This window comes from Rhamphochromis sp. 'chilingali' (genome assembly GCF_963969265.1).
Source record: "Rhamphochromis sp. 'chilingali' genome assembly, chromosome: 16".
Classification (NCBI taxonomy): Eukaryota; Metazoa; Chordata; class Actinopteri; order Cichliformes; family Cichlidae; genus Rhamphochromis; species Rhamphochromis sp. 'chilingali'.
In genome coordinates, this window is record NC_137943.1 from 26,493,450 (window position 1) to 26,515,862 (window position 22,413).

Consider the following 22,413-nt stretch of genomic DNA (forward strand, 5'->3'; position numbering starts at 1 on the left):
CAGGGCTCAAGAGGGAGGGAAGGATCCCTGGTGCACCTGTACGGCAGCACAGGGAGGAGCGTCACTTTTTTCAATTATTCAGCCTTTACCAAGACTTTACTCAAACCAAAACAGTAAGTCTAATACTAAAACTTTCCAAACGTGCCCAAATATGACTGAAACCCCGCTCTAAATGTGCGTTTTTGTCACATTTTCTCAGAGAAATATGTTTAAAGGTAGCATTACTTTGTCACAGAGGAACTGTAAAAAAGGAGGGAACCATTACTTTAATCATGAGGGCAATCACGTGATTTTTCTTGTTTAGAAAATGCCAATATTTATACACAAAAAAAAAGCAACGTGCCAAATTTAGCAAGTAATCATGTTATTATTACAGCTCCTACCTGACGGCACAATGAAGCTGACCTCTAGTGGAGGTCTCCTGGAGGTTTATCCAGTGTCTTTATGTTGGATGAATTCGAAATGAAAAATAGCGTGTTTTAGTATTATTTTCTGACATTGTCTTCAAATGTTGTATTTTCCTAACTTTTCTACTGACGACAGTACAGGATAGAATAAAAACAGGCTTTATGTCCAGTGTTGTTGATGTCATGATATTACAGTGCACTCACATAAAGGCTGTTCTGTCAGTAAAAGCCTAATAAGACTTTCGTTGAAGATGCAGAGGTAATTTCATGACACAAATCAGTGATGCAGATTTAAAAGACACTAACTGAAATACAGCAAAAGTTCAAACTGTTAACCTGATGATGCAGGGACACTGTTGTGACTTAAAAAGTGTCTGCTTGTTTTTATTTGCTCTCTAAATAGCGAAAAAGGTAATGTTTGCTCATTTTAAGTATTTCTCTGAATGTAATCATCTGCAACGAGTTGGAGTATTAGCAGCGTTTTCAGTTTTGCTTTGTTTCTTTGGACTTTTTTTAAGCCCCTGACACTGAACATCCACTTCTAGAGTTTCAAAGTGACACGGACTGTACCACACTATTATTTTCTGTGGAAAGCTCACTGCTACCAAGGTCAATGCTCTCCAGATGGTGGTTACACTAAGAGCTGAAGGTTTTACATTCTGCTTTGTGAAGCAAAACAGTGTGTTTACATTTGCATGTAATGTGGAGAAAAATGTCCTTCAGTGGTCACACAACACAGGACAATACACTAAAGAGAAGAAACTAAAACTCTACACAACGTTTTACAGAGAAATCCAGGTTTATGTTTCTTGCATATTGTTTCTGTGATAAGTATTTGTTGCTTCTTTATCTAAATACTATGTTAGTATTTATTATTAATTATTTGTATTTTTCTTTTTTTATTTAATTTCTGAGCACTTACTTTTATATTACAATAGAATATACAGTTTTAACTGACGGTTTCATTTATTAAAGGAAAAAAAGATATCCAAATCTACCTGACCCTGTGTGAAAAAGCAATTGTCCCTGAACCTAGAACTGGAAACAAGAGTTTGCAATAACTGATAATGAGTCTTTCACATCTCTGGAGGAATTTTGGCCAACTCTCCTTTGCAGAATTGTTTTAATTCAGCCCAATTATAGCGTTTTCAAGCCTGATCAAGGCCTACATTTTGGCTTCAGGGCACAAACGGATGCTGACATCTATCATTTTGGAAAAGGTCACCAAACCAAGGAGGTCACAAAAGAACCCAGAACAACATCTGAAGACCTGAAGGCCTCACTTGCCTACAGGTCAGAGTTCATGATACAACAATAAGAATGAGACTAGGCAAAAATGGCATCCATGGAAGAGTTTCAAAGCAGAAATCACTGCTGACCAAAGATAACACAAAAGGCTCGTCTCATATTTACTAGAGATGGACCAATCCGATATTACGTATCGGTCCGATACTGACGTAAATTACTGGATCGGATATCGGAGAGAAATAAAAAATGTAATCGATCCATTAAATATCAAAAAAGCACCTCACAAAACTTGCGACATGGCATAACTCGGCTCATAACCGTAGCATGTCGGAGCAGTGTGCTCACGTGATAGAGCGGCTGTGTGTATTTGTAGCCTCGCTACCAAACCGGCATTTCATCTCCGAGGAAGTGATACCAGAGAGAAGTAAAGCAAGTGTGTAAGTTCATCTCTGAATGTTTGTAAAGCATTCCAGCGTAAAGCTTAACAACAGATATATTGAGCGAGTGCCTCTCCCCCCTCCCTCTCCTGCTGCTACTTCAATCATGAAACTGCTTAATGATCAGCTGATCGGCTTTTCTGTGGCGAGTCTTGTTTGTTTATCGCCCACTTTGCACTAGAAAGAGGAAACCAGCGGCTGAACAACAGCAGCATGTTTAAGCTTGATAATCTGTTGTTAGAATGTATTTAATATTACTTTCTACTCGAGGATCTTTTTCTACATAGCTGACAGCTGGTAACTGTGCAGGGGCGGATCTAGCAAAGTTTAGCCAGGGGGGCCGATAGGGCATTAACAGGGAAAAGGGGGCACAAAGACATACTTTTCTTTCTTATTCTCATTTAAAATGTCTAGCTTTTAATAAATAATTATCTGACTCTTACACCCAAAGTTTTAATCTGATGTAAAATGTATAGAAGTCCATTACTGTTAGTGTTGTTTATTTAAACTTGAGTATGAACTTATACAAAATGCAGCAAGATATTAAAAAAACAGTTTTATTGATTAAAAAACACACTATATCGGATTCATATTGGTATCGGCAGATATCCAAATTTATGATATCGGTATCGGTATCGGACATAAAAAAGCGGTATCGTGCCATCTCTAATATTTACCAAAAAAAAAAAAAAATCTTGATGATCCTTAAGACTTTTGGGAAAACACTCTGTGGACTGACAAGACAAAAGCTGAACTTTTTAGAAGCGTTGGGTCTCATTACATCTGGTATAATGCTAATGCAGTGTTTCATACAAAGAACATCGCACCAACAGTCAGACATGGTGGTGGTAGCGTGATGGTCGGGGGCTGCTCTGCTGCCTCAGGACCTGAATGACTTCTTGTAAATGATGGAACCACAAATGCTGCCCTCTACTGGAAAATCCTCAAAGAGAATGTCCAACCATCAGTTTGTGCCCTAAAGCTCAAGCAGACTTGCACTAGGACAATGATCTGAAACTCGAAGGCTGTTCATGCTTGAAAACCCCCCCAGCGTGGCTGAATTACAACAAATTCTGCAAAGAAGAAATTTCTCCAGAGTGACGTGAAGGTTTTGCCAGTTACTACAAACACAAGACTGCAGTTCTTGTTGCCAAGGGTGGCACAACTGGTTATCAGGTGTAGTGGGGGACTACTTCTTCACACAGGGCCACGTGGGTTAGGATAACTTTGTTTAATCTTGAAAAATGAAATCATCAATTAGATATGTTTCATTTGATCTGGTTATCTTTGTATAATATTAACATTTGTAAGTGTGAAAAATATGCAAAAAAAGAAAAAGAAAAGAAAAAAGAAATCACTTTTTCACACCACTGTATTGTGTTTTCCTTCCTTTGCTGCAGCACCACATTTCCTTTTCCTCTTCCACTGGCAGCCTGTTGCCCCTATAAATGTTTGTCTGAGCAGCTCCTTCAGGGTGTAACTCTGTTGCACTGAAGCTCTAAAATATGTTTTAGGTGTACAGACTTATACAGCCAATAACTGTTCAAGTTGTAAAAACTGTACCTATGTTTCCTAAAATATGTCCAAGTGATAACAAAGATGGAGACGTGCTCTTTCTATTGTCCATAAAAACCCGAAATCTTCAAAGGATTTCATAAATTATTTTGAAAACGTAAACTGAGCAAAAAAAAAACTGAGAAAATTGTGAATATTTATGTTACAATACGCACATTTATGACTGAACCATGCAGAGGCCTGTCACATTTTAACTATTTGAGGAACAATCCTGCATTTGGTGACTTACACAATTAAATAATCTTCACATAGTTTCGGGATTTAAGTTATTCATAGCATCTATTTTGACCAGACACACCAAATAGCACTGATAATTGTTCATGTGGACATTTGCACTTAGCCACTTGCCTAAACCTGATACATTTGCAAGTGCAAACAACAAGAAAAGACAAATACTCTTTTTGTTGTGCGCAAATAACAAAACATTTTAAGAATTTCACATATTGTTTTGACAATTTCAACTGTCATCCAAGGACTGAGCCAAAGAAGCTGAGAAAAACTGCAGCAAGTGTGACACGGCCATCAGCGTGTTGCTTATAAGTCATCAATAACATGTTACTTGAAGGCTGAGCGTGAAGCACGCATCTGTTTAAACTGCTCCTCGGGTGTACAGGAACTATTTAATGAATAAATAATTATGAGGATGAAGTTGCTGTTTGAATGCTCCTCTTTAAAACAGGCTTTGAAGAATCAATTTAAATGCTGATAATGAAAAAGTAAAGACCTTTGTAAATCAGTCGTACTTGTTAGTTATCGAATCTGCGCAATCTTAAAGGGACTAAATATTGATTTATGAATTTTAATCCATAGCTTAAATATTTAATGATGAGTCTTTCACTGCACTTTGGATAAAAATGCAACATTAAACAACATAAAATGGGAAACTGTGGTTGGTAAAAGCTCCAGGAGACATCATTTCAGGTTTACACCGTGACCTTTAACTCAGAGGCCATACTTTTACTCACATAATGCTCACAGATACTAGATTGAAAAATCCAAATGCCAATTTCTAGTCAGAGTTACGGCGATTTTGAAGGGAGAGGATCGGCAGCTGGTGAGCTCCCACACTACCCAGAGCATGTGTGTTTACTCTCCACTCTCTGTGCGTGATAGTGACGCATCATCTGCATGAATCTCTACACATGCTGATGGACGATTTAAGATGGATGGACGGATCAAGTTATGTAAAAAGAAAGTACAACCTTATTCAAAATTCAATCTTTTATATGTCAGAACGTGACAAAAATCAGTCGTTCCTTAGCAAAGCTTAAAGTTGTGGGAATACAAGCCTGGATGAACAACATTGACATATTACACCGTGTCATTAATCATTTAATAAAAACTGAGGAAAAATGCAGAAGCAGTGTGTGCAAAACGAACTATCCTCTTACTGCTTCCATAGGAATTAAGAGGGTAACTAGCACTAAATGCATCTGATCAATTCAATCAGTATCTGTGACAAAGCTGAAGTTTTGGCAGTTTTCACGTGTGCATTAACACAATGCCAAGGAGGAAAGATACCTGCAGTAATTTTAGAGAAGCAACTGTTGTTACCTATCACTCTGGGTAAGTCATTCCCCCAAAATCTAAGTTCATCGTAGTCTTCATCATTCACTGCTTCTATGTGTAGATAGATAGATAATTATAGTTTAATAGCAGGATATTATTATCTGCCAACACAGCCAGTTTGAGGGTTTTTTTTTTATATGTCTATTTATTGTTATGCTCTTCTGAACTCCTGATATTACCCAAACCAGTAAAAGTAGCACTGAAACAGACACTAAACTCACTGAGTTAAAATCAATAAAAATCACTGATGTAAAACTAAATAAAAATGGGAAATTTAGTGAAAATGACTAAACCGCAGCAAATCTGGCGCTAACACAGACCATCCTGGCTGTGGGCCCCTGAGTCATAAAGATGTGGCGTCCCCTGGTGGGAAAATGTCAGCTCTCCTGCATGCGTCAGCAGCAGGGGAGCTAACAGACAGCTATAATTACACATTCATATTTGTACTGTGAGTAACTTTACACATTAACTTCAGTCAAGGTATTTTTAATTTTAATTTCGCACATCAGAAACATTTTTTACAACAGCAAATTATTCACATTTGACTATCAAAATATAGGTTCATTTCATTCCCCCCTGGGCTGCAAAGAACCCATGTTGTGTAATAATAATGCTACACAGACTATAAATAATCCTAAGCGGTATTAACTTTTTTTTTTTGTCTTTTTAAAGCGATGACTGTTTATATCCCGGAGGAGGACGCGTTTCTGAGCCTCTCCGTGGCTGAAACAGCTCGAGTCAGTTTGTGTGTAAATATTTATTTTAAAATTCAAGTCAAGGTATTTTCACAGGTAAGTTTCTAAAATGCACACATTGCACCTGCTGAGTTCATTCGACCACCTCCAAAGAACCTCCAAATCAAAGTTCACTGCTCGCGGCAAAGCAAACGTGAAGCCTGACGAGTCTAAAGTAAGACAACGAGCTGTTTGACACTAAAGTTTGTTTTTTGCTTTTGCAGCTGTAGACTCATTCACACCAAAACATTTCCAACTAACGAAAAAGTGGCAAAGGCCCACAAACATGAAATGTGCACGTTCAGATATCGCTCGCACTTGTATCAACTTGGCAGCATGCATGGCATTTATAAAAACACCACATAGCTCAAAAATAGAAATTGCACATTCACCATTTGGGAAGGGGGGGTCCATCTGGGAACTGTCAGAACTGTCCTTGTGCATGTGTGTGTGTAAGTGTGTGTGTGTCATGTGGCTCTGTCTCCCTCGTTTATTTCTTCCTAAGCAGGTAAATGCCGTTTCAGGACATCTCTGGCATTTGTCGGCAAAGACTCGGGAAAGTTCACATCAAACTCCACCACCAGGTCTCCTCTCTGCTCGGGGTTTTTGGGGAACGGGAGACCCTGTCCGGCTACAGTTTTTCTCATGCCGGGCTTGACGACGTCCGTGATCTTCATGTTGCACGTCTTCCCGTCTATCGTCGACACGGTGACGGAGCATCCGCACAGCGACTGTGAAGACAAGAATATGAGGGTAAGGTGAGGATCGGCGGGAGAACAGCAACCCACACACTGACGACTGCAAAAACGGCAGAAATAACACAGCAATCTGCTCACCGGCTATGTCGGTGCATCATCTATGGTTCCTTTTATCATTATTTTATTATTATTATTAAAGGTTTTCTCTTCCTTTGTCCCACTTTCAGTTTCCTTCTTACTTTATTCTACAGGTTTGATCCTCGTGCGTTTGTTCTTCTCTGCTCTGTTGTTTTCCCACCCTGCTTGTTGTGTGATTGTGTTCACCCGTTTCTTATTACCCTTCCCTGCTTGTGTGTATTTAATCCCTGTGTTTCCTTTGGCTGGATCTCTACAGTTTCAGGATTTATCTTATTTGCCCATCTGATATGTTTTTCCTGCTATCAATGCCAGCAATAATTACAGTTTCCTCTTAATTCCCTGAAAGTCCAAAATGGTTTCCTCTCTGTGTTTGAATCTTTTCTGCAGACTAAACCAGAGGCATGAGATACATGCAAATATTCACAGTATAGGTCAGTGGAAAAACATAATTACACAACAAATGTCAAAATATGTGTTCATGCCTTTGTTATGCAAGTTAAAAAAAAGAAAAAGCAATTTAACTGCAGCTTTATCTGATCAGATAAAGCCGTGCTTACTTTGCGATACATGCGTAGAATCTCACATTACACTAGAGCTATTAATCAAATACTTTACCGTTCTATCTAATCTAACTCAAAACACGAGCGTAGGTGGATCGAGAGAGAGATTCTGCAACCAAAGCTGCACAAAAGCAGACAAAAAGAGCAAATACACCCAGAGTGAAAAGAGATGAGCTGTTAAACAAAAGCTCCTCAAGTCTAACATCTGCTACCAGTACAATGTGACCATATTAACTAAACTGTATATTTTTTTAACATGATATCAACTTAATATTTTCGAGTGTTTGTTTTGGAGCCTCGAGCTGATGCCATCTTAGCGTTGAAGCCGGGTGTGACCGGCAGCAGCTTTTCAAACCTAAAGTATCCTCAGCTTGGTTTTCCTTCCTGACACTAACGAGGAGCATAACTGACAAAACAAACAACATGTTGCATTCAATGTGAGATCCAACTTGAAACTGAGAACATAAGCTTACCAGGAAACTGTTCAAAGAGATCATGAATCAAGTAAGAAGAAGGATCATTTCCCCACAGATTTTTATACAGCCTGACTTCTTTCATTGCAACTAGAGGAGTCTCCCCCTGCTGGTCATCAGCAAGAATGCAGGTTTAAGGCACTATAGCATATTATCCAAGATAGAAGCTACATCTGTCTTTTAGATTTCTGATTAATCTTCAACAGACTTTAAAATTTAGTTTAATTCTGCTTCCACAAAACAATCTTAAAGGCTATTTTCAGAGCCCTGAACCACTTGAACTCTCCGGATTAGTCTTCATCAAGAGAAGGACGTTTGATCAGCATCAAGTGATTACAGGTGGTCATAATTTCCATGTTGAAAGACTAAATGGCTTCAGGTATCATTCTGTCTGTGTGCTTTTTTATTTTTAATTGGGTCATAGTTGCCCACATTTTCTTCTTAACAAGAGTCTCATTGTGATTGGAAACTGATTGAAAGGCAGCTTAATTATAGCATGCACAGCTGATCTGCTGGTAGTGGTCATAAATTCAGAGATGTGGAGGTTATATCTCTCACTGTGTGCTGAGGGGGAGGAACCACATAAGTAAGTACATCTTGCACCGTGTGCACGTGGGTGGCCGTCGCCTCTCCGCTCTCCCTGCGATACAGCTCCTACTTCTCTGCGCCGATGATCCAGATTACATAAGTGTGCATTCAAGGTGTGTGTGTGTGAGTGAGTTTGGTCTGGTACTATACTGATTCATTTAAGCCCGTGCTTTCCAGGGAAACAGCTGAAGCAGAGTACCTACAGTTTATTGATTGTGACCAGCGTTTAAGCTGCAGAGCATTACAGATATACATATATGCATGTATATCTCATGCATATATCTTTCTTTCTACATAGCACTTTAATTCTTATTGTTTGCACTGAAGCACCGCAGCAATTTCCTAATGTTGTAAACCTCAACATCTGGCAATAAACCCATTCTGATTCTGATTCTGATTAAAGCTGCACTCACAGCTAAATATGAACTTGTTCTGTGTGTGACTTATTCATCTATCAGACTCTATTAATACCTCTACACTCAGACAAAGCAGGTGCCAAAATAGAAAAGGCCTCACCTGTCGTAAGCTCACACGCACTGGATACACAATGTTGGAGCCCTCCCGCCTAAAGTGGGGGTGTGGTTTGTCCTTGATGACGAAAACAATGTCAGCGGGAATAGTATTTGGAGACTCGTCTCCCTCCCGGGGGAACGTGATCTTGGTTCCCTCCTTCCAGCCCCGCTTAATCTCGATAGTGAGAATCTTATCCTCAGTGCGCATGGTCCTGCCATCTGGATTTAGCCTTTTGCGGGAGATTTTCATCCTCTTGGTGCAGCCGTGGAACACCTCCTCCAGGGTGACCCTCAGTTCGTGGATGATGGGCGGGTCCTGCTTCCGCCGCTGCTGCCCCCCGAGGCCCACGTGGCCGTCACGGGGGAAGCCGTTCAGGTTGAAGCTGGTGAAGGAGCCGAAGGGGTCGTTTCCGTCCACCTCCATGTCCTCGTCGTCTCGCCCGTTCGCTTTACGTCCGAAGAACATCTCGAAGGGGTTGGAGCCTCCGAAGAAAGTGGCGAAGGTGGCGTGAGGGTCTCCATGGAAGGTGTAGGTGAAAGTGGTGCCTTGTCCGTCACCAGCGGGCCCACTTCCTCCCTTGAGACCTTTTGGGCAACAGAAATGATTAATGACATGAGTGCTCAGCTCAGCGAGAGCACTTACAGCATGACTGATAAACTCTGACTTCAAAGTACAGCCCAGTTTATCAGAGTTCTGCTGAATGATCTTAGAGCTAAAACATCAAACCACGATGGTCCCAGTTTCTTTATTTCACACTTTACATCATTCTTGAGTGAGTACTGTGGTTTTTAAGTGTTAAAATGCCACATTACCTCAGAGATTACCTACATCTTATTAATGATGTTCCTCAACCATCATTCCAAAATAAAAACAGAAAAATATGGGAGTAAAGAAAGTTTTCCTTAAGGGAAAAACTTTGGGACATCAGATGAGGGAGGGGAAAGTGTCAGAGAGACTCCCTGTTCTCAAACACCTCTTCCAGTTCTTCTGGTGAGAAATTCCCAAGCCAGCTGAGAGCGCATTTCCTGGATCTGCCCCTGGGCCTCCTCTCAGCAGGACCTCACCGGGGAGGTGGCCAGGAGGCATCCTAGTCAGATCCCCCAACCAGCTCAGCTGCCTCCTTTTGATGGTGAGGACTAGCAGTGCTACTTACTACCCCGAACCAAAAAGTCAGTGTAAATAGCATTGTTTTTAGCCTTTTTTTAAATTTTTTAAAATTTAAATCATTACTATTTTTCAGTCACAGTTCAGTCACAGTTTCTACATTGTCATGTTCAGGGTTAGGTTAACAAACAAAGGCTTTCTGGCAGAAAGTCCTGAAGTACAAATTCTTCCATTATCAAAGTTTTCCAGTCTCCTTCGCCAGTCTCAAAGCTATGACATCACAACAATAATATTGTTGCACTGGAGAAACATGATGTGGGAAAAATGCCAACATGGCAACACCAGACTGTGGCTGTTATTCAACTAGCAGCTGATACTGGTTGGTACTCTGAGTGGAGGGGATAGTACTGGTGTCACGAGAAGGAAAATTGGATTAGTGCAAGAAAATGACATAAAATGCTGAGAAGTCAAGCCACTTCAGACATAGATGGACAAATTCTGAGTCTTACAAAGTATTTTTAATATCAATATCAGGAAAGATATATTTGAGATATTAGAGGAGATGACTCATGTAGAGGGTAATTGTAATGCTGCAGTTAGATTCTGTGATGGAGCCATGTTATGCTCATTCTTTCTTTACATCGCTTCCTTCTCAAACTGTTCAGGTAAAAGTTTTTCATGTATCTCCATCACAGGGCCAAACTGAGTACAACTGCTAAAGTTGAACCACGCCACCTTTGTGGACATGATGGGATGATGGGATACGCTTTCTGGTAGAGGTATCACATATAAGAGCATGTCCCCTGTTACAAAACTGGAAAATTTGTTTGGTTTTCCCTTTTACTCTTATAAATGGATCTCACCACTAGTAATCAGCGGATTTTTTTTGATTGAGATCAACTCCCAACTCAGGGAATTGTTTGCATGGTTTGAGGGAGCTCTTACAGAAGCCATATGGTTCAAATTTCCATGCTCATGATGTCATTTTAACTTTTTCCTGCATGCATTTTCTTGCTTTACACTTCCCGTGCCTTAAACTGTGCATTTCTGAGAAAGGTTCCTCGTGTATCCAGTTACATTAAGAGGAGAAAAATGTTTTGGTGTGAGTAAAATTGTAAAAATCATAATATGCCTCCATAAATTTTAAATATGTGGTTGTGGAGATGATGGATGGTCTATTTTTCCTTCCTCACACCAACCAAAGATCCCGAAAATAGCAGTCTGGACTGAAAATCTCCATGTAGCTGCATGTACCTCTGCTACTGTAACATTTTGTACAGAATGGCTGTTGGTGTGAATCGATATTACCCCCGGTTTCTCTTAAAATTGGAGCTTATTACTGTAAGTGCCGTGCCACATATGGACTGAGCCTCATGATAAAATGCACAGAAATGTATGCAGATGATCTGCCGAACAGCTGTGCTGTGGGCCTGCTGCTGTGCTGGTTACAGTGTGCGACTTGAATTGAAGCCAGTTGTGTTTTACATGCAGCCATCCAGCTTCACAGCGCGTTCATAACGGTGTTTTAACCCGAAACACACAATAGCGTGTAATTAAAAAAATATACGTTACCTTCCTCTCCATACTGATCATAAATTTCCCTTTTCTTCGGATCACTGAGGACTTCATATGCTTCGGCGATTTCCTTAAATTTCTCCTCGGCGGCTGCAGACTTGTTTTTGTCCGGATGCCATTTCAGCGCCTGTTTTCTGTAAGCTTTTTTTATATCCTCATCCGTGGCTCCTTTAGAGATACCCAGCGTTTTATAGTAATCTTTGCCCATTTTTAACCCACCTATCCCCCTATAAGAAAAATAATAAATTAACAAATAAAAAGGGGGCTAGAGCTCCTGGAGCAGAGCAGGTAGACTGGCCTGACGCGGGTCGGCGGATGGTTGTCACAGCTGACTAATAAACAATAAGTATCCGCAGACAGACACACAGTGGAGGATGAAGACCATTTAGAGGGGGTTAGTCAACGCCGTGGACCCTCTGTTATTTATCCGTGACTGGATGACCCTCTTTAAATAGACACGGCTCCCTCCCCTGTATCCACAGCGCCAAAGTCAAGTCAGACGCAATAAATAATTCTGGTTCCGGTGCGCTTGAGCTTGAGCTTCCAAAATTATGACGCATTAGAGAATGTCTTGTATCAAATTTTTTTTTCAAGAAAAACAATAAAAACTGCGAAACACGCTTCAAGATGAACAGGTGGGACAATTATTTTTTGACTGGAGATTTAAAAAAAAATAATTAAAAACATTAAAATTGTATACCTCCACAATTTACGAAAAATAGGGCATCGAATCACATAAATGTTTGTCCTGATACAAAAACAAGAACGAGACAGGAGTCCAAGAGCCGAAAATATCAAACTACAGTCAAACCAATACCCGATTTGTAATTTTGAGATGCACTCTGCTTACTGTAAAACCAAGTCATAAATTCTTACAGCTATTCAGTGCGGTACCTATGAAGTGAAAATCAATTATTATATGTTTATTGTGTTTGAATTCGATCTCGAAAGTGTTACCAAGCATACAGTTCTGCTGTTTATGCAGCACCACTCAAAATTTGAAACACACCTTCTCATTGTAGAGTTTTTCATTACTCTTATTGTTTTTCTACATTTTAAAAACATCTTGTATGTACACGACTATAATGCTGGATATTCACATTAAACAAGGCCAAAGTTTCAAATAATGAGGTTATGTACAGGCAATCATGAGCCAAAAGCTCAGACTTCTGACTCCTCTAAATGCTCTGTTTCATACAGTTTTGTCTACTCTTGGCTCTTTATGACGTCACAGAGAGGGGAAACCCTTAATATGGTCTTCTCAGGCACAAAGATCAACCAGCTTCACCCAGGTTTAGACCCAGATTGTTGAGCTCCGGTTATGTGATGCTGATTCTTTATCCACTGAGCTGAATTGATGCATGTTGACGTGGGTTAAGTGTTACCTCTAATTCTAAATAAATCCCCAACAGTGCAGCAAAACATTTCCATGCCACCACAGCTCCTCCCCCAGGCCTCACAGTGAGAAGAGAAAATGCAGATCTGTTCACCTTCTCATAAAGCAACCTAAATTCATAAAGAAACCTACTGAGATATGTTTAATGTGAGGTGAATTTTATTAAGAAATAGAATAAATATAAGAAACTCCTTGAATGTTGTAGGTGTATATTTTTATTTTAGTTTCTTTTTTTTTTCTTATAGAACACTTTTACTTGCCTTACATGAGAATAAATTTGTTTTATTTTGAAAAGCTGCTTTCCGGTATGAGTGGCAGTAAGTGGACGCTGTGGACTGGAATCTGGCGGCTTTTTCTAGAAAGTAAGTGGCGATACTCGTCATTCACCGAACCGGGGTCCTTTGCACATCATCCAGGTGAGAGGCGAAAAAAGACCAGCCACTGTGTTTGATGTCGTTTATAGCCATGACGTCATCGCACAAAACTGACAGCCAATGGGAAGCAATGGAAACTCTGAAACTCCCCATGCTTATCTGGAGGAAAATGTTGTATGTATATCAGATGACAAGGGCCAGGTAATAAATATCTTATATGTCAGTATCTTAACTATCCTATAACATTTGGCGTTTTCTTTAATCTTAACAAACCAGGAATGCGGGTAAAAATGTAAATAAAGACAATAAACACGTGGTACAATAAAATCACAAAACTATATTTAACCAAACTCTGAAATACTCAAACTCCCAAAGTCACAGAAAATCCGTATTCAAGCAATTCATCGTTATCCTCAAGTTGTTTTCCTCCCTTTTACATGTAGCAGTTTAGGCTTTTTTTCTTCTTCTTTTTTTATCTTATGGATTACACCATCAGTCACTGGAGAAGAGCCACTGAAACCAAAGTCTGCTAGACTGCCTCCAACCCCCCGTGGATTGGTATGTGTGTCTTCCTCTAGTACTTAGCTCTTCCTGGACTGCAGACCTCTCAGATATTGTGTCTGGAATCTGCTGGAGCCACTCTCCCAGTTTGGGGGTTACAGGTCCTGTAATACTCCTGTAACCACTGGGACCACTCCTCCTTTCCTATCTGCTCCAGTTATTCAGTGCATTTGGTCTCCTCCTTTTAACTGGCACATCTATCACAACCGTAGTCTTCTGCTCTCTGTCATGACTCTGTAAATGTGTAATTTTTACAATAATTTACTGGCAGCTGGATGACAGAATGTGTTGGATGGATGTGTTGTTGGTTGGACAGCAGTTGCTGACCTGTCTTCCACTGGGAATTGGAGACATTTCTGTGTACTATCCAAACCCAGTGCTTCTCTGTGTGCCAGCATGCATCTTACATGCTGCTACTAAGTGCAGGACTGTCTCAGTGGGACCTTTGCATTGCTTGCATCTTGGGTCCTATCGAGTGTGGCAGACGATTGCTTTTAGGCATCTGGTGCTTTGAGGCTCGCTGTTGTGATCAGAGCCTCTGTGCTGTGCTCGAGGTCAGCTTTTTCTAGCCACTGGTTGGAATTCTTGATGTCAGCAGTTTCCTTTATCTGCAAGATGTGTCTCCTTTTTAAAAAAAAAATAAATAATACATTTTGTATAAATAGCACGCAGAAGATCACAGGTTCGAGGCCACTGTGTCTATTCCAGATGAAGGTGGCCTCTCCTGCAGCCACAGCGCCCCCTGGTGTTCCTTAGAGGAAGTGAGTTTTACAAAAACCGCTGATAGAAGCTCTCTCTCTGCCAGTGAGTCAGCGCCTCTGCAGAGCTGCAGGTCAATCATCTCTGGTGATAATGAATGAATGTTTTAAAATCTCCTTTAAAAGGTCCTGCAACGAATAAAAGGTTTTAAAGGTTTTTTCTGTTTGCATCTGGAAAATTTTACTGCTTTTCTGCATGAACCATGGATCAGTTTCGTGGATTATTTAGTAAACTGGACCAAAATGAGGATGGATTCGTTTCTGTGGCGGAGCTACAAGACGAAATGAGGAAGCATGGTATTATCTCAGCGGATGGGAAGGTCCAGGTAACAAATATTCTTAATAGCATCTATATGCATCGGTATTATTATTGTTTTTTTAAACCTGCTATTGAGAGAGCTGTTTTTGTTTCTTGTAGAGTATCGTCGAGTCTTATGACAGAGACAAAGATGGCCTGCTGGATTATCAAGAGTTCCTCAGCTACATGATGGACAGAGAGAGGAAGTGGAAAATTCACTTTCATGACCTTGATAAGAATAATTGTGGTGAGTTGAAAGTCTTACCGCCTTATAAGTGATACATTTCTGGAGGAAAAAAATGAATGATACAAAATGAAGTATGTGAGGACTTAAATCAGTTTTTAAGATCTGCGCCTCCTGCTTTTTTGTCCTTTAAAGAACATAATGAACATAACTCTGCAGAAAGTGTGTTCTAACATGACTTTTCCTCGATAACCTGAATACATTTTTTTATTTTGTTGATGGTGAAATGTGTTTTCAAGGTCAGACACGACTGGCTGGCAGGCAAACAAAAGATCTGTTTATGGTACACAGACCTGCAGCATTTCAGGGACCATAGCACATCATATAGAAACTTCACTTATGAGGAAGAGCAGTATCTGTTTGTAATTTTGTGCATTTCTTCTTTGATCAGGATTCATTGACCAGGAGGACATCATATGTTTGTTTAAGGAGTTAGGAGTGGTCATTTCAAAGCCGAATGCAAAAAAAATTATACAAATGTAAGATTTTCTTGCCCACTACCTCATAGATTCATTATTGTTTTTGAGTATATATGCATTTATACTTGGCATATAGGTTTAAAATAATTAGCATAATTAGCATTAAATAAAATATATTTAAGGCATAATCGTGATTATTTTGGGTTGCCAGATTAAACGAATGGTTAAAAGGATCCCTCAGTATGGACTCACTACCTGGCTAACCTGAACTTGTTGTATCTCTGAATTATAAATGATTATTACTCAGCTTGCTGTTTTGAAAATGGACAAATGATGTGATGTTAATACGGGATGTGAAAGCTTTATTTCCTGAAACTTGACAAGTGTCGTTGTCTTTGGCAACATCAGGATGGATAAGGACAACTCGATGACGGTGGATTGGGATGAATTCTTGCACCACATCATCCTCAACCCTGTGGATAACATCGGGGAGCTAGTGTCCTCATGGAAACACAGTTTGGTATGATCATTCCCATTATGCTTTACATTTACACAGCGATTAAAATGTCTCCTCAAAAGGTGATCAGTTAAGTCCTCCTGTTTGTACTCCTGCAGGTGTTTGATGTCGGGGAGAGCCGCGGGATCCCCATTGAGTTCCCTGAAGAAGCGTCAGGCTTCAGTGCTTGGAGGACATTTGTTATGTCAGCAGGACTGGCGGATGCTGTGTCCCGGACCATGACGGCACCCATAGACCGCCTTAAAACACAACTTCAGGTCAGCTCCACTATCACAAGGCACTGCAGACAAAAGGAAAAGGAAAATGTTTCAGAAACATCACACAAATTATGTAATAATTATTCAAGCTCAGCGGTTTTACAGAGTTTCTGACTACATCACTCAGCGTAACTATTATGTGGCCCTGGAAGACTCGCAAATTCTGTCAGGAAGAATTAGATAAACTACCAAAGCCCAGGTGCACAAAGCCTGTAGAGTCAAAGCTGTTCCTGCTGCAAAGAAATGGCTCTAAGAAATGCTTAAATAAAGGTTTGAATCATTTTGTAAAAGAGCCACTCATGTTTTAACATCGTGTCACAGTATAGATTAATAAGCAAATATGCTTCTTTTGTCCATCCATCCATTTTCTTAACTGCTTATCAAGGTTGCAGGAGAGCTGGAGCTTATCCTAGATGTACACCACAGACAGGTTACCAGTCTGTCACAGGGCTAACAAAGAGAGACAGAAAAAAACATTAAAGCTATTTAGCATTTTAAGATAATGTAAATTTTTGGGTTCCAGCTCCCCTGTGGCGCTGATATGGGTAAGCAGAAGACGATGGATGGATGTTTCGTTTTGGCTGTGAGCCCGGCCTAGTTTTACATTAGTATCTCTGGCTCTAAAAACAGTCTGTTATCAGCTTGCCTGCCTTATTTTTATGACCTGCATTCAAACTGTTGCTTTTATCTTGCTTTTAACTTTATGTACCTATATTTATCCTAAAAGTGTTGCTGTTGTGACTGTTCCACATCACTGCACACCTGCACCTCACTGAAAATGACTTCCTGTCTCCACAATAGGTGTATGGATCCAAGGCCTTCTCCCAGGGTTTTCAGGAGATGAGAGGAGGTGGTTTGCGGTCAATGTGGCAAGGCAATGCTGTCAACGTGCTGAAAGGAACGCCACAGTCGACACTTCAGTGTCTTATCTACGCCCAGGTGAGGCTGAGCATTGAGCTGTTGGTGTACAGTTTATTTTTTTCCGATTGATTAGCACACTCAGATGTCCTCTGCTCCGTTTAGATGAAGGTCTACACCCAAAACAGGACCCAGCAGACTCTGACAGTGCAGCAGCGTTTCGGGTTGGGCTGCATCTCTGGAGCTGTGGCTCACGCTGTCTTCTACCCCTTAGAGGTCAGATCAGTGGCAGATCTGAGTACTTTAACATTTCTGTCCTGAAGTGCAGATCACTGACTGTTTTAATTGTTACTATGTCATTGTTAGACTCATTATAAAGCCTTTTTATTATCATAAACAAATGAGTCAGTCTCTACAGTATCTCCAAAGAGAACAACACATGTTCCAATATTAATATTAAACAATCACCATGAGGAAGTGCGTGAACAACCACACAAATACTTTAGATGCTGGGAAACAGTGATCTTCATCTGTAATCTCATGGCCGTGAATAACTGTATTCTGTATTACTTTGAGGCTGATAAATCGCCACGGCAATGTGGAGTAAACAGGTGAGGAAAATACTAAAACTGAGCTTTTGCTTCTTACATTATGAGAAACTGGAGGATACTGTGTTATTCAACTCAGTTTTTCCCCTTTATGCTATAACAACATTAAACTAACATTCTGTACTGAGGCCAGCGTGCTCTGATATTTTTAGAGGCTCTCCTTTGTTTGCGTTCGTCACACTAAAGTCTCAAATAACCCCTCCACAGTCAGCAGCCCAAATACAAGCAAAAATGTTACCACTGATGATATCAACATCATGTCAACACCATCTTATCAACAATAAATGTTTTTTTTTTTTTTATTAAAAACAAAAACAAACGAGCATCATAAAACCAAAATGCACAAACTCTTCCTCCCATCCCACACAGAGCACGTGAATAAATACAAAAAAGATGCACGGTCGACAGCAAACCCCTGTTCCTCTAACTACTAACCTTTCTCTTTGTATTTCACTACATATTTTAATCTTTCTGGTTTTCTGGTGTTTTGAGCATGAGGTCATCTTGAGTTTGATGAATTATACAGCAGGTATTCTGAATCATAAACAGTTGATAGCACAGCAAATGGGTAAAATGGTATATATTCATATCCCCTCTTATTTCAGGACATGTATCTTTTCTGAATTACTATGTGCTACATAAACTTTTTTTCCCCTGTAGAAGTCTAGTTAACAGAAATGTAAAAGCCCAAAATCCCCAAATTATTACCAACATGGCAGGTTAGGGCTCCAGTCATGCCTAGAGACCAGTCAGCAACCAGTTGCTAGGAAAAAGCATTTCTTCTGCAGCTGTTGGAGAGTGGTTAGTGGAGGCTGCTAGCCATCCATAGTGAGTAAATGTTTGCAAACAGTTACACAATGCTGCACTGAAAAACTCCTTGCAATTGTTTGTATCACAAGAAGATCCTGAATTGTCTCCAAACAGTTGCAAACTACTCTCTAAGTGGTGAAGTTTTTTAAGAAGGGAAACTGTTCCCTTTTAATGTAAAATGTGTGCTTTTTGAGATATGTTTGTTGCAGCAATAAGGCACAGCTTTCCTTTTAATGGTGAATATTCTCTGTTTCTGGTTTGAGCTGCACTTTTTAAAGTGCCACTTAAACTCACAGAGTAAGTGGCCAGTGTCTGCAAACAAGTTGGCATGTTCCATTTGAACCTGTTAATGACCAAAGCAATCACAACGAGGGTTTTGAGCCAGCAACCAGTTGCCAGTTGGGGAATATGCATTTTACGTAGCAACCATAAGGAACCAAAAGAAAAAAACATGAGGTAGGAAACAAGCAAAAGCAAAAATTTACTGCCAGACAAGTGTTTGGAGAATAGTTATACAATGGAAACATGTGACTGGAGAATTAGGTGAGGAAAAAAGGTTGTGATCTCTGTGGCTGTGAAGCCCCACTGCTACTCAAAGCAAACCTGAAGAAAGCTGGTTTAGAGGCTGAGGAATTAAGGAGTCTTGTTTCAGACAATAGATGAACTGACAGGCTTCACCAAAGTTCAGCATTAGCTAAACTGTATGATAATGTAAAATTTGTTGAATCACTCAAAGCTGCTCTAGTAGAGTCCAAGAATTGAGACTAATAGACCCACTTTAATTTATTAGTGGGGATCTCTTTTAGCAGTCTCACTCTCCTCTTGTTTTCTCTACAGGTGCTGAAGGTGAGGCTGAACCTGCAGCAGGCTGGCACTTACCATGGTGTTGCAGTGTGTGCCCGATCCATTTATAGAAGCGAGTCTTTGTCTTCCTTTTACAGAGGATTCAAGCCCAGCATCCTCTGTATGATCCCCTATGCAGGTGTGGAGTGTGCTGTTCATCAGGTGGGCCAGAAGACAACAGAGATCAAGTGAACTTTTATTTTGAAAAGATGCTAATTGCTTATTTTGTAATTGCAGTCAATCATGAGCTGGGCAAAAAGCGATCCCGCCTACAACAGTGACTCCAAACTGTTTTTCTTCAGCTTTGTGGCGTTCGCTTCTGGACAAATCACCAGTTACCCGCTGGCGGTGATCCGAACTCAGCAGCAAGCGCAGGGTATCGGCTCTCATTCATTCGGCACAGTTTACAGTTTCATATGAAGCTTTTATGTGGGAATGTTTTACTCATGTTTGTTTGTCTTGTTCTTCAGCTTTCAGATCAGATTCACGGCCAGCCTCGGGTGTATTACCGGGACTGATTGGGATATATGAAAGATATGGAATTAAAGGATATTATAATGGCATGGGAGCCAGCTTCGTCAGGGCGATACCGTGTGCCTTAATGAACTACACTCTGACTAGAAAATTTGAAAATGTTTTTTCCTCCTTGGAGTCTTGAGGAAATTAGAAAAAAAGCAAAAGCTGTGAGTTTTATTTTTGTTAATTATCCAAACACATGTCTGAAAAAAATGCCTGAGATGTGAAATGAGGTCAATCACGAAGTTATGGTTAACTCTGCAGGATTTGCTTTGTTATATTTTCTGTTGACCACGAGCATGGAACCATAATCTGACTGACTTTAAATATGTAATAACCAAGAGTAACAGCTGGCTACTCGACATGCTCTTTTAAAATAAGAAAATATGTTGTTGTGTTGACTGTATAATAAAATGATACTTCGTAGCATGAATCAGATAGTGTTCATCTGTAACCCTAGTGTCAGTGCTGAGCCTGGATGAATGGGGGAGGTCGCACTGGGGCCGGGGTTAACAACGATCACCTCTGGTTCTGCTGGCCAAAAGCATGCTGATAGAAACTGTGCTACTGTTGGGAAAAGACAAAGGAAGAGGCGATGGGGAAGGCATGTTAGGAAGCAGCGAGAGAGGAGGATGGAGGAAAAGAGAAAGGCTAGAGAGAAAATTCAGTGATGTAGTGAAGGACCTGCTTAGGGTTGGTGTGACAGAGGAGGATGGTAGCGATGGGGATAATGAGATATCTACATTTCTATACATTTACAAAAGTGATCATTTTCAATTTAAGTGTGTGAATCTCAGGAGTAACAGATTTAATGTCATGTTTAAAATAAAGATTTAGGAGTGAAAGTCTTCTGGAATAAATCTTTTTCAGGTTTTGAAGACATTTACCTGAAAGGACTCTTCAGCTCTAAAAGTCAGTCTCAAATATTTAACCCGTAGTGCCGTTGTCACGCTGAAGTGGTCGTTGAGAGTCGCTGATCCATGCCTTGATCGTGTGAGTCATTAAGGGTCACATAGGCCAAGTGAATTCTTTGTGAGATCATCCTTATTGAGGGAAATAGTAAAGCCACACAGAGCAAACAATATACTCACCAACAACAATGCTAATATATAAAATAAAATTTCATATGTCACAAAAAAAAAGATGAGCACAGTGAAGTTTTGATCCATCGCACTCAGGTTATAAGATTTCGACATGACCAACAAACTCCATGGGACATTTTATCCGTGTTTATAGTGCAAAGAGCTTCTCCTCTGAGATTTCGTTGGGATTCATTGGGATTTCGTTATAGCTGGCACAGAACCTCAACCTTACTGAATATTAGATAATAGTATTTTATGCCATGAAGATTCAAGCAACTTGTCTTCATAAACAAAAGACAGCACTGCATGTTACTAAAGAAATATTATTATAAAGTTATTACTGATTTAAGTGCAATTGTTGGACTCTGACAAAGTTAGGGAGGCAAAACTGAGATGGTTTGGACATGTGCAGAGGAGGGATAGGGAATATACTGGACAAAGGACTTTGAATGTGGAGCTGCCAGACAAGAGAAAAAGAGGAAGACCACACAGAAGATTTGTGAATGCGGAGGAGGAGGACATAGAGAGGGTTGGTGTAACAGAGGAGGATACTGGGGGTGGATAGGAGAGCAACCCCTAAAGGGAGTAGTCGAAAGAAGACTATAATTGTTACACAAAATGGGCCGTCTGGTGGGCTGATTCTCCTGCAAAGCATAATTTGACATCCCCTCGCTGCAACCTTTGCACACAGTCAAACACAAATGATGAGCTGCAGCAGGTCTATTGCACGTGTAAAATTAGATTTGTATCCCTGTAAAATGCGGAAACTCTTTATAAAATAGCATATTTAACCCAGAAGTTTACATTTATTTATTTATCGCGTATATGTGGTGGAATAGAAGCAAATAATACTACCTTTCAGGGGAATATTGTTTTTTTTTCTTCACTACAATGAATGTAGTAACTAATTACAAAGTGAAATTAATGAAAATAAATATAATCAGTTTGCTTTTTTTTTAAACTGAAGCTTAAAATCAGCCCCAATTATCTATCAGTTATTACAAACCAGTGTTAAAAGTGATCTTCTGAAACATGCTGTTGAACACGATAAGAATGTTTAATTTTTTCGCTTTTATGTTCATATTTTTTGCACTTTTACTCAAGTAAAATTTCAAAAGAAGTATTTCTACAGCAGTACATTTCAAAGGTCGTCTGATACTGATTCCTGCTCCAAATCTCCTCTGGTGACACACGTGAGGCCGTTATCGCGAGAGCAAACACTGGCCCGCGAGTTTCTCGTGTCTCCCACCACC

At 40.1% G+C, this 22,413-nt stretch overlaps 2 protein-coding genes across 4 annotated transcripts; one reads left to right on the forward strand and one right to left on the reverse strand.

The window, feature by feature from the left end:
* Positions 1-5,711: 5,711 nt before the first annotated feature.
* On the reverse strand, positions 5,712-12,063 carry dnajb4 (DnaJ heat shock protein family (Hsp40) member B4). Its single transcript, XM_080862166.1, has 3 exons — positions 11,617-12,063; positions 8,944-9,524; positions 5,712-6,701 (listed from the first exon to the last, which is right to left on the reverse strand). Exons 1-3 carry the CDS (start codon positions 11,825-11,827, stop codon positions 6,471-6,473), a joined length of 1,023 nt encoding a protein of 340 aa, XP_080718292.1. The 5' UTR covers positions 11,828-12,063; the 3' UTR covers positions 5,712-6,470.
* Positions 9,535-21,094, forward strand: slc25a24l (solute carrier family 25 member 24, like). Of its 3 annotated transcripts, XM_080862164.1 has the most exons (12): positions 9,535-10,069; positions 10,740-10,823; positions 13,886-15,034; positions 15,127-15,253; positions 15,642-15,729; positions 16,078-16,189; positions 16,285-16,443; positions 17,245-17,382; positions 17,467-17,577; positions 19,557-19,724; positions 19,800-19,938; positions 20,033-21,094. In XM_080862164.1, the coding sequence occupies exons 3-12, from the start codon at positions 14,912-14,914 to the stop codon at positions 20,218-20,220; spliced, it is 1,353 nt and encodes a 450-aa protein (XP_080718290.1). In that variant the 5' UTR covers positions 9,535-10,069; positions 10,740-10,823; positions 13,886-14,911; the 3' UTR covers positions 20,221-21,094. The 3 variants fall into 3 exon arrangements, with proteins under 3 accessions (XP_080718290.1, XP_080718291.1, XP_080718289.1); XM_080862165.1 differs by lacking the exons at positions 9,535-10,069; positions 10,740-10,823 and having other exon boundaries at positions 12,869-14,782; positions 14,921-15,034; XM_080862163.1 differs by lacking the exons at positions 9,535-10,069; positions 10,740-10,823 and adding an exon at positions 12,869-13,590.
* The last annotated feature ends 1,319 nt before the right edge of the window (positions 21,095-22,413 follow it).

Bases quoted from the DNA above. Each gene is read 5' to 3' on its own strand.
- dnajb4 (XM_080862166.1), bottom strand. From the start codon at position 11,827: ATGGGCAAAGATTACTATAAAACGCTGGGTATCTCTAAAGGAGCCACG. The intron at 9,525-11,616 runs GTAACGTATATT...GTTGCCCAAAAG, and splicing joins TGATCAGTATGGAGAGGAAG to GTCTCAAGGGAGGAAGTGGG. The intron at 6,702-8,943 runs GTGAGGCCTTTT...TTGTCTTCACAG, and splicing joins TGCGTGTGAGCTTACGACAG to TCGCTGTGCGGATGCTCCGT.
- slc25a24l (XM_080862164.1), top strand. From the start codon at position 14,912: ATGGATCAGTTTCGTGGATTATTTAGTAAACTGGACCAAAATGAGGAT. The intron at 15,035-15,126 runs GTAACAAATATT...TGTTTCTTGTAG, and splicing joins CAGCGGATGGGAAGGTCCAG to AGTATCGTCGAGTCTTATGA. The intron at 19,939-20,032 runs GTATCGGCTCTC...CTTGTTCTTCAG, and splicing joins AACTCAGCAGCAAGCGCAGG to CTTTCAGATCAGATTCACGG.